This window comes from Anopheles merus, unplaced genomic scaffold (assembly GCF_017562075.2).
Source record: "Anopheles merus strain MAF unplaced genomic scaffold, AmerM5.1 LNR4000563, whole genome shotgun sequence".
Taxonomy (NCBI): domain Eukaryota; kingdom Metazoa; phylum Arthropoda; class Insecta; order Diptera; family Culicidae; genus Anopheles; species Anopheles merus.
Genome location: NW_024428143.1, coordinates 25835 through 38241, shown reverse-complemented (window position 1 = coordinate 38241; position 12407 = coordinate 25835). Strand labels below are relative to the sequence as shown.

Sequence of the window (12407 nt, the reverse complement as noted above, 5' to 3'; positions counted from 1 at the left end):
GCTAACACGCAATTCACACATTTCAAAGAAGATGAAGTACATTCAGACGTTTTGTGTTCATCACAACATTTTGAACAAGCTTGCTTATTCTTGCACTCGGTGCTCTTGTGATTAAATTGACCACAACCATAACACCTCATAACATGCACGGACTTCGAAATTTTACACCTATCAAATCCCACATTTATTTTTCCTAATTTTTCCAGACATAGGACAGACTTATAATCAATTTCCAAGACCGCATTATATTTTTGGTACTTGTAAATTTTATTTTCAAACATTCCTATGACCTTGACTTGTTTCCAGGGTATTCCCTCATTTTGAGATTTTAAAGATCTACTAAATGTGAGGCAGTGTATTTTTCGCTCATCCCAATTATCTTTACACGTGACAATGGTAAATCCGTTGCATACTCATCTCCCAAAATGTTTTCTACTTCTTTCCTGAGTTCATCTAATTTAACCTGAGCAGAACATTGAACATACACCTGACCGTCCTTGCCGTTACGGAATTCCGACACCTGCTGCTCCTTGGATCCAGCTTAGCGCGAAGGTCAGCTCTTGTCTTATCACAAGATTGACCCATCTTTGGTACAATAACCAGAGTCTTACTATTCTTATTTTTGTTTGCCAAAATGGGTCCAGTGACCTTGTCAGAATTAATGGGCGTCGAATTAACATTCCCCGTGTCAAAACTATTAATAATGGTTTGAACATTACTGTTCCACTATTCGTCCTTTTTTTTTCTTAGTCACTGTAGCCCAACTTTCATCCTCTACTGTTTCTCTGGCCTTAGTATCGTCAAAAGTTGCACGCAAGGCTTCCTTTGCCTTATTTGAGCATTCTACCGCACTCAAGCTTTCACGCAATGTTTGGTCCAATTTGCGTTCCACTTGTGCGCAGAGCTCAGTTTTTAGAGTCTCGATTCCCTTTTCCAAGGCACTCGATATCCATACACTCACATTCGACTCCAATTTTTTTATGGATTGTGTGAGTAAATCGTACGATCCACTCACATCTACATCCATACCCGCCAAGCCCAATTTGTGTTCTAAACATCTATCACACATATACAGCACATTCTTATTCTCATTAATTATTTTGGCCGCTGTTTTCGAGAGCGAGGGGGTAACACAGCGACGATGAAAGTTGCCACCACATTCCCCGCACACAAAATTGGGTCATCGTTTATTAAAACTACGGCGGAGCATGCTAAACACTCCATGCCGTAAAAACAAAATTCGGGCGAGCTGTTTTAGAGTTAAAAAATTATCCCACAGACATGAATAAAAGATAATAGCAAATGCACACAAACACTACTCTACTACCGCCTGCGATATCAATCGTTTACAATCGTGTACACGTCTTGACAAACGGACAACGATGCGTATGTCTAGCACGAACACAAACACATATCGAGCAAAGATTAATCACTTTCGACAACGCAGTGACGCTGTCGACCGAGATACTTCACCCGTATTTTACATTCACAAAACAATAATACAAATACTAAACAATGATATATGAAATTCAATCACACACCCGGAACATACAGCGCATCGCACCACAATAGACGCAGCAACGTAGCTTCCGCTATGCTTCTAGTCTCGATGGCCGGACACACTCGGCATCGCTATACAGTTTGATTGTGCGCGTAACGAATATCGAACGAATCGAACGTATGCAGCCAGCTCTTGGCCACCCTCATTCGGCGTAAATGGCTCACCGAGAAACGGCTTCGCTGCCAGCTCGGCCACGCCGATTGCATCCTGCTACTGCCGCTTGTCAATGCGGTGCACCTCGAGTGCATCGACGACCGGTCCGTGTAACAAGGCATTCACAGACGATCCAGGAAAACCAGCTGAATCCCATCAGCCGGAAACCAGCGACCTAAAAAAGCCGGACAAAAACCTTACCATTTTTTCGATCCTAAAAAAAGCCCAACAACCGGAATGATTATCCGCATCCTCACCGTCGATCTCACAGAACGAACGGGACGAGTGCTTTCCTTTGCTTCGGATAGTTGTGAATGTTTTCCACGTACCACTGATGGGTGATTTTCAGCTTGCTCGAGAACACTTGCACGAACCAGGTCTCGTAGAAGCGGCGCAAACACTGCAGCGTGATCAGCGTCATGGCAACCTTCGTCTCGGTAGGCGTGGTGCACACCATACGCTTGTTGGTTGCCAACGTATCGAGGAAGGCGATTATGTAGTCCCGCGCTGGCTACATCATGACGGCAAATCCGGCCACCGACCAGAGGGCAGCAAAGACGTAGAAATGTATGAACCACACCTTCAGGATCTCCAGCAGGGGCACCAATCGGTCCGATGATCCCTTCAGTGCATGCTTGTCATACCGGAACGTCTGCCGGATGGCAGTGGGCAGATGCTTTTCGATCGTTGCCAACAGTCCACCGAGCACCACGATCGTCACGATGAGGTTGACGAAAAGAAAGCTCGACCGAATATCGAACCACGGGAACCTGATGATAACCGCAACGAAATGTAAACAAACCGCCATAAATGAAAACAACACCAATTGAAACTGACACAAAGAGTGTGGAGCGGCCCACAGTGCCCAGGTCGCATGTTCGAACTGTCACTGGTTTATTTACAGCACGGAATTGGGTTTTCACCCAAAATTTAAATGGCCAAAAATGTTGACCTCACACACTCTCTCTCCCGGTGCCTTCCCCTGTTCTTTCTTCCTTCAGGCCCCTTCCTCTTATTTGCGCGCCGCTCGCATATGTGCGATAGATCATCAGCTGATACTGCCCAAGTAGCACAATCCTGTTAAGAAACGGTTAAAAGTGTATGCCTAAAAGTATTACTTTTAGCTTTCCAAACAGCAGTAATTTCAATGCTTCGTTAAAAATTAAAATTTGCCGGTATTTTTAACGAAAAATGTCAAACTCAACGAACAAATCAACAGAGATGGCTGTATTGCTCTGTCTCATTCTATATGCATTCTAGATCTTCGTTAAGTTACAACAGAAGGTGTTAATATTTCATGGAATAAATGCATAAATTCTCCACAAATACTTTTATTCGACATTTCATCGTTTTGTCACTGCATATTGTCACTGTATCACATAAGTTTCTTTCATTCCATGGGTTTTTTCCATTATATCAGCATGGAGGTCAGCTGCAGCCGTGGACGAAAAACATGATGTCCAAACGCTATCCAAATCAAATATGCTGCGGAATATAAAACTTATGTAGCTCATGTGAAGATAACACGAAGCTTGACGAACTTTTTGACATAAGAAATGGAGGCGCCATGTACGTGACCATGTACAGTATGTCTCAAAAATTATCGTCATCAAGAGCATATTATTTTGCCCAAGAAAATATACATTTTTATGAAATTTTTTCTCATTTGCAAATATTGCATACCCTTTATCAAACTCTTCACGGATATTATTTGAAAATATGAAATATTATTTTTTATTTTTAAATTCTTTTTATTATCACCGCAGATTCAAATAGAGGAATGAAAGAAAACACATAGTTTCAAACAGTTAATAAAAAAAAATAGTTTGGTGTAAAAATAAATACGCATTATTACATAAATAAGATTGAAAAATGATTTTCCGAATATTGAATAAATTGGAAATGGTGTAGATAAAATTTGAAAAACACTGTGTGTTATATTAACCCGAATCGAAAAAAAACAAGTGTAACGGAATACGTCGTTATGATGTAACGCTGGCAAATGTCATATCCTCTTAAGAAACTCTATTTGATTTTTAAAGGCTTTAAAAAACTATTAATAATCAAATAGAGTTTCTTAAGGCTACTTGGGTGGTATATGGTAGGGTTGTAGATGTATCTTGAATTGGCGATTGGTACATATATATGTAGTGTATTTGGTTTTACCTATGACCTTGACGATGCGAGAGCCGATCAATTCTGGTGTTGAAGCAATATTTGTGCTATGCTGGTGGTTGCCGCACCGACAAACCGACGTGACACTTCGAACAAAATAAGCTTCAAAAGTTGTCTCCTTATTTCAAATGAAAATACGTTAAACACTAGCGCCATCTCTATAATGATTCGCTTACTACACTGACACAGAGAAGAAACTGCAAAACCCCCTTTTTGTTTTTCTTCGCAAATTCCAATGCGTATTGTTTTATGTACTTCTCACATCTTTTGTATTGATTGAGAAACTTATAAAATGATTTTCCTGGGTGTTTTGTCCAATAATTCTCACAAAATGTTGCCTCACACTTCCTTCGCCATTTGTATTTAGAAAAGTTGTTTGCATCGAAGCAGCAGTGAACAGAGCTTACTTTGACAGAAGTGTTCGCCTCACTGGTAAATGACAGTACTTTCGTGTGGGACACTTTTGTAACACCAGTGTCACGTCGGTTTGTCGGTGGTTGCCGTTCCGTGCCGTTTCTGATGTGGCCATTTGATCGCTATGTCGATCAACGGTTATGAAGCCAATTTCAAACGAGCGAAGGTGAAGGAATAGTTCCGTACCGGATTTTGTTTATCATGTGTGATACTCCAATACTGATCTCGACCCGATGTAAGCTGGTTTTATCGGCCGTATGAGATAATGCATTCATGTGTTAAAAAATGTCGCATTTTTTTCTTTCCTTATTTTCCCGAAAATTGACCCACAATTCAATACGATTTGACTATTTTAATTGATTCCTCAAACAACGCATGGAAAGAGATAAACTGGCTTCGCCAATTCATTTATCTCCGCTCCCAACCATTCATCACCCGAACCACCCATAACCTCATCATTCCATCCACATGCAACGACATTTCCCTCTTCTTTAGCAACAAAGGTCTCACCCGAAGCTTCTACTAACTGCTTCTTTCCATTTTCCCATTTCTTCTACTTCTATTTGTCGTATCCATCTACCTGGTCATGCCAGTCATTGCTAGCTTTAGCGTCTTTTTTAGTTCCACATACCCGGCTGGCCAGTCCTTACTACGAGGGGACCGTCTATATGAGACTTGAACCTATGACGGGCCAGATATTACCATCCTTTATGTATGCTTTATTTACAATCCTTAAATCTCAAATGCATCCAGATACCTTACCTGCCGTATCCGCACAACAATAATACAAAATGTGCGGCAAAACGACATATAAACGTCGTTCAACAGCTCTTTAGTTTATTTCTTTTAAAACATGATTATAAAGCCACCTACATAAGGAAGAAAAAGGAGAAAGCCACATACAAAAACACATGCAGGGGGGGGGAAGGAGGAGGAGGGGAGAGAGAACGGCCACTCTCGGTTCCGTGTCAAGATCCTCACTGAGGACATCGCACGCTAACAGCGCCTTTTTCAACGGTGAGCCCTCAGGATCGGGCCGTGATCTGTGCACATCAGTTTGAACGTGTAAGCAACTGGTAATAAAACATGGGCTACCCATCGCGGACAGCGAGAGCCACCAGATTAATCCAATATAATGATAGACTAGTAGCATCCTTGCTGTTCCGATCTCTTCGACTACCATATCCCACCCCCCCGTTTCCGCTCCCTCCTTCGCAACACTATCACCCTTCCCACTCCATAATTCGTTAACCCGCACATTCCTTCCTCCCCTTAGTTTTTAAGCAACATATTGTTAAGCCTTTGGCGGACAATTTAATTAAATAAATAAATAAATAAATAAATAAATATAGGTACTATATAGTCCCAGCTTCGTCCGTCGCGACAGGTTCTTTGAGGTGAACTGATTTTTCAGGCTGTAGAATGACCGGTTGGCAGCCAGCATCCTTGCGCGCACCTCAGCTTCCATGCTGTTGTCGTTGCTGACCTTTGACCCAAGATAGGTGAATTGTGGGACGACTTCAAAAGTGCGTTCACCTATCTGCACGTCACGCCTACGTAGATTCTGATTATTTGTTGGTGGGCCCGCTGATGTTGCCACCATCAGTTTGGTCTTTGCCTCGTTTATCTGCAATCCGAGGCTCTCTGCCGCCTGCTCGATCCCTTGGTAGGCTTCTGCTACATAGGAGAGCCGCAGACCAATGATGTCTATATCATCAGCGTATGCCAGGATCTGGGTTGACTTATAGAAGATGGTTCCCGTAGTCTCCACCCTCGAGTCACGGATGGCCCTCTCTAGCGCCAGGTTGAATAAGAGACAAGCAAGCCCGTCCCCCTGGCGCAGACCCTTGGTGGTAGCAAAAGGTCCTGAGAGTTTTCCATCCACCCTCACCTGGCATGTGACGTTGGTCATAGTCATTCTAACTAGCCTTATCAGTTTGGCCGGGATTCCAAAAGAGCTCATAGCGTCATCATGATTATTCCCCCTTTAAAAATGCGTAGTGATTTATGAGAATATAAACTAGATTTATTTATCTTAAATGTTGTGTAAAACCCGCACATACGAGTGGAGGCCCTAAGCAGTCACATAAATGTAGGTGTGGTTGTAGCGTCTAACAGGAACATGCTCTAAACTAGAGAAGGATTGAGTAGCAATTTTACTTGCTGGGGGTGGGTTCCATTTTTGGGGCCCCTCAAGCCCACGGCCCCAAGCGGCCGCTTAGTTGCTTAGCGCTTATTCCGCCCCTTCACACACACGCGCATTTCAAAACACTTAACTTGAAATTAGGCATATCGATTTATGTCTTAAAGCGTACTTAAGTTTAATCTTAACCCACTTGCGCATATCTACACGACATCACCATAATAGTGTTATCTTGTTAATTCAAATATTTAATGTTAACTCTTTGACGGTCGCGCACACCACTGAACACTAAGAACATCTTAGGCCGTCGGAGATGAATGTTTGTCGCCTTTTCGGGGTTCGTCAGTAGCTTGTTCGACACACCTGAGCGAATATAAAACATTTGCTTTAGAGGGAGCACCACGGCGGACGCCTCCACGCACCACCCTTTGAGGGATAATACAGGCTCTCCCATCCAACTCCTATTCGGACACGTCCTCGTCGTGCAGAGTGGTAACATGTGTCACCACATATCCAAGCTTGGGTACACGGGCTTGACCCAACCCCTTGGGCGGATGGTGGCATATGGCGAACCAGGAGGGGGGTGGGTATCCCGGGAAACCGGTTGCCTGAACGTCGGGGGGGCAACCCGACGCTAAACAAAACGGTCACGTGGGCGCGGGGCCAGTCACCTAGTCCCATGAAGCAACCGACTACAGAAAGCCAAAATAAAAAAAATAAATGCAGACAAATGACCGAACGTAAGAATACTGCATACCGAGCAATGCAGCAACGGCATAGAACGCGGGCATGCGCAGAGGAATATTCACGGCTCAGACGCGAAGAGAAAAGAGTTCACCGCTCCAAGAAGCATGCTTTGGAAGAGCAAAACATGCGGGAACTCGTGCAAACCAGAGAGGCGTACGGACCGACACGAAAGTTTTACCAAGTGATAGCAGGTCACCGAAACAACGTTGTACCTAAGGTAACCTGCTGTCGCAACAAGGATGGAGATCTGGTTACTTACCAGCCAGAGGTCCTCTCGCGGTGGGCTCAGTACTTTGATGAACTACTCAATGACCAGTTTAGCGAACAGCTAGAAGCGTCACTAGCAGATGGTGACATGCTACTGCCACCTAGCATAGAAGAAACACGAAAGGCTATCCGTCGGCTGAAAAATAACAAGGCACCCGGAACCGACGGAATTGCAGCCGAACTGGTCAAGAATGGAGGTGCACGACTAAAAAACGAGATTCATCAAATTGTTACTGAGGTGTGGGATAGCGAATCGATGCCTTGTGATTGGAATCTCGGCATCATCTACCCCATATACAAGAAGGGAGATAGGTTGGACTGCAACAACTACAGGGGTATTACGGTGTTGAATACCGCCTATAAAATATTCTCCCTGATCCTTCAGGATCGCCTTGTCCCGCACGTCGAAGAGATAGTCGGAAACTATCAAAGAGGATTCCGAAACGGAAAATCAACCACTGATCAGATCTTCACCATGCGGCAGATCTTGGAGAAGATGGCTGAATACAGACACGACACATACCATCTCTTCATTGTCTTCAAAGCCGCATATGATAGCATAGCCAGGGTAAAACTGTATGACGCTATGAGCTCTTTTGGAATCCCGGCCAAACTGATAAGGCTAGTTAGAATGACTATGACCAACGTCACATGCCAGGTGAGGGTGGATGGAAAACTCTCAGGACCTTTTGCTACCACCAAGGGTCTGCGCCAGGGGGACGGGCTTGCTTGTCTCTTATTCAACCTGGCGCTAGAGAGGGCCATCCGTGACTCGAGGGTGGAGACTACGGGAACCATCTTCTATAAGTCAACCTAGATCCTGGCATACGCTGATGATATAGACATCATTGGTCTGCGGCTCTCCTATGTAGCAGAAGCCTACCAAGGGATCGAGCAGGCGGCAGAGAGCCTCGGATTGCAGATAAACGAGGCAAAGACCAAACTGATGGTGGCAACATCAGCGGGCCCACCAACAAATAATCAGAATCTACGTAGGCGTGACGTGCAGATAGGTGAACGCACTTTTGAAGTCGTCCCACAATTCACCTATCTTGGGTCAAAGGTCAGCAACGACAACAGCATGGAAGCTGAGGTGCGCGCAAGGATGCTGGCTGCCAACCGGTCATTCTACAGCCTGAAAAATCAGTTCACCTCAAAGAACCTGTCGCGACGGACGAAGCTGGGACTATATAGTACCTATATAGTACCAGTACTCACATACGCCTCTGAGACATGGACAATGTCCAAATCTGACGAAACCCTCTTAGCTGCGTTCGAGAGGAAGATGCTCAGAAGGATACTTGGCCCCGTATGTGTGGAAGGACAATGGAGGAGCCGCTATAATGACGAGCTATACGGGATGTACGGCGACCTCACTGTCGTACAGCGTATAAAGCTCGCCAGGCTCCGGTGGGCTGGCCATGTTATACGCATGGAAACGGACGACCCAGCCCGTAAAGTCTTTTTAGGCCGTCCACAAGGACAGAGGAGGCGTGGTAGGCCCAAATTGAGGTGGCAAGATGGCGTGGAGGCGTCCGCCATTAAGGCCGGGATAACGGACTGGCAGACGAAGGCGCGAGACCGTGAGCGGTTTCGGACACTCCTGAGGCAGGCCAAGACCGCAAAGCGGTTGTAGTGCCGGATAAGTAAGTAAGTAAGCTTTAGAGGGAAGATAAAACAACAGATCTAGATGTAGCGATAGTGCATCTAGAAGGAACTCACTTGTGGGATTTTTTCTCCTGCCAGGAAATTTGACCGCAATCAGTAGTGCGGTCGGTTTGGTCCTGTTGCTGCTGCAGCTATTGTGAGGCAGAGGATAATGATCCGAAGGGTTGAATTCCTGCCCCGGACGTTGTGAACGAGCGCGCTCGACACCGTCTGGCGCAATCGGGGCACCCGGTGTCAGCTGGGCCTCTGGCGTTTTGTGCTGGTAGAGCTCGACTCGTCGTCGTACAGCTTCCGGAGATGTTCTTAAATGGTTCCTCGTAAACCCACGTTTCAGGATAGAGGAAAATTGGCTGCAAAAAAGGAATAAACACCATGATTAGCATCCTAATCCCTAGCTTCGCCAAACAGCTTCTTCTTTCAGCCTAATCCCTAGCTTCTTCTTCTTCTTTCGTGGTCCGCTTACAACTTACCGAATCATACATAACACAACGCACTGTCCCAAACACCTGCGGCAGGGACATATCGTTTCTGCATTATATCTGCAAGTTAAAAGAGGCCATAGGCTATTAAAATAGTGTTTCTTTATCACGATTGTCGAAGAATAACACTTACCCGCTGTCGTATGCTGTGTTGTTCATCACACCACTTTCCTACGCTGGTACATGAGTGTACCGCTTCCGATGGATCCAGCACGCATTGGGCAGGATTTCTACCACTTACTTTAGCTAAAATGGCACTTACTTACGTAAAATTAAGAACATAGTTATTAAAAAACTTACCACACTTGATCAGCCAACAACACTGTTTACATTTATTTTACACACACAACCTAACTTCTACATTGACAACAGCCGCAGAGCACCAACACAACGAAAGGTGTCAGGCGAGACGTCAGACGATCTTTGGCGAGGGGTAGCAAGGAGATCAGTGGCGAGGGACGTGAAAGCTCAGCTCGACAGAATCGCTATAGGAGGAAGCGAGACAACTAGACAAATTAGAGCGAGAGGTACCTCACCAAGCCTCGCATTGTGTGCCGGGACAACACTTTCATCACCGATGTATGCTTTTTGAATCATTCGCCGTTGTACATCATGCGAGCTATCGTTCGGTTCAAAATGTAAACAAATTTTATTTTTTGAATATTTGACCGATCACTGAACACTATCTCGTTTTTCTTGTCAGGGCTGCTTCGATTGACGAAGGGTTGGGAGGAGGGGGGGGGGGGGCTTAAAAAATCGTTTACCCAGGTGGGCAAGGTGGATTTAAGAAGATCAGGATGTGGATTGGCGGTTTTAGGGGGTCGCCATCTTGGAGAGACCTTATGTCATTTTACACATGAATGTAAACAACGCTCGTGCCGGCTGCAAAAATCATCGTCCATAAACAGTGATAGATATACGAGCTGCGTTCATATTATTTTACACATATATATATATATATATATATATATATATATATATATATATATATATATATATATATATATATATATATATATATATATATATATATATATATATATATATATATATTATGTATTTGTCTTTGTGTGTGTTATTTAAAAGCATTAACATTTGTTCTGTTGTGGCGCAGTGCTCATTTTCGGCCAGAATCAAAATGGATTCTTGTTTATTATGTAAGATATATGACCATCAGTTGCCGGCTGCAATTAAAATGGACATCCCCATTGTTCAACAAAACACCATTGAAGCGCTGTATTTCCTAACCGTATTTCATTTCATAGATGAGCACAATATTATCATCTAATAATCTTTTTGCATTTCTCCTCTAGATTTCTGTATTTTTTAGGATAGTTCATACGTATACAGGCTGTGTTTTCGTCATGCATACTGTAGTGAAAACGACGGATACTTCCGTAACCTGATTCTACTCCTGCACTTCAACATAATTTCCCATCCGGGAAAGCAATGAACTTCGCTCACAGATGAAAAGAAAAATGAATCTTTTACTGATAGATTTGCGATCGGCTACAAGCTTTTTTTTGTATTTTTAGGTTAGAACAGTGTATTGTAGCCCTGAGAAATGATCGCGAACTATGTTCATACATTACGTATTTGGAATTGTAATGGGTTGCCAGAATTGCATTCACGGCCGCTTCCAAACATTCCTACTCTGACTTCGATTCCAGCTATATAAAACCAACGATAGCCGGTGCCGGCTCTGGACGGCTGGAACTTTTCGACGATTCCGACGGCTCCCCTCGGCCCCAGAAGATTTCGAGCAAGTAGTTGTGCAACTACCCTCGATATGAAAAAATGACCACAAAAGAGATATGAAATGACGAATGAAATTGCTAATAGCGTGTTGGATCGTATCCTTGCGCTGATGTAATGCAAAAAAACAGATGAGAATAGCGGTAGTATCATAATAGAACATACAATCAAAGTGCCAAGGATAAGAGCATTAAGGGCATCAATGAGGATAGCGGAGCCAATGGAGTATTGTGCACAGTAGTGATGGGCAAAACGGCTCCGAAGTCGGAGACGGCTCAGGTCGGCTCCAAACAATTTCTGAGCCGGCTCTGCACCAACGGCCCCGCTTCAACGGCTCCGGAGCTGGCTCGTCACCAACGGCTCCGGAACCGGCTCCTCACCTAAGGCTCCGTTGCAGGAGCCGTTGAAGCGAAGCCGTGAATGTGGAGCCGGCTCCGGAGCCGTTAGTGCGCTCCGAAACACCCATCACTAGGGCACAGGGTCGCCTAAAAGCCAATCCAAGACATACCAAGCATACAAAATAATAAGATAAATCCGCAGACCTATTGCTAGAAACACTAGTTAGAAAGAAACGACAGGCGGAACCGGACATTGGCTGGTATTATTGAATCCGTTCGTAGCGGGAACGTACGGCGCTCACATGAAATTCTAGGGATGGCGACACATTTCTTGAGCCCGGCCCTACAACGCCGCGGTGAATAACTGTAGCAACCATCTAGTACGTTAGGAAAATGAGTGTCGGGACGTACGCCGCCGCTACGAACGGATTCAATAATACCAGCCATTATATAACCATTTCTACGAACCTGAGGTGGAGGCCATCATAACCGGGTGAACGAGGCTTGGATGATATTCAAGCCAGCTCAGTATGATTGATTTAATATTGGTAAATTGACTGCTAACAATTAACAATTACATTTGGGCAGTATGTTTTGCCATTAGTTGTTGAACATGTCTGGTATAATTTTATTAATTAGAATATTCAATAACAATAGAGAGCATTATGTTTATGTTTAGGAACATGTAGCATCGAACGTATTGTTTT

The 12407-nt window shown here is 44.3% G+C and overlaps 1 protein-coding gene and 1 pseudogene across 1 annotated transcript; both read right to left on the bottom strand.

The window, feature by feature from the left end:
- Positions 1–1174: 1174 nt before the first annotated feature.
- On the bottom strand, positions 1175–2797 carry LOC121602667 (annotated as a pseudogene).
- Positions 2798–5160: 2363 nt separating this feature from the next.
- Positions 5161–9959, bottom strand: LOC121602668. The gene is made up of 4 exons (XM_041931434.1): positions 9741–9959; positions 9599–9667; positions 9100–9478; positions 5161–5172 (listed from the first exon to the last, which is right to left on the bottom strand). Exons 1-4 carry the CDS (start codon positions 9764–9766, stop codon positions 5161–5163), a joined length of 486 nt encoding a protein of 161 aa, XP_041787368.1. The 5' UTR covers positions 9767–9959.
- Between the last annotated feature and the right edge of the window lie 2448 nt (positions 9960–12407).

Coding starts and splice junctions, on each gene's coding strand:
- LOC121602668 (XM_041931434.1), bottom strand. CDS start 9,766: ATGAACAACACAGCATACGACAGCGG. Junction 9,668..9,740: donor AACACAGCATACGACAGCGG/GTAAGTGTTATT, acceptor TTTAACTTGCAG/ATATAATGCAGAAACGATAT. Junction 9,479..9,598: donor GTTGTGTTATGTATGATTCG/GTAAGTTGTAAG, acceptor CCTTTTTTGCAG/CCAATTTTCCTCTATCCTGA.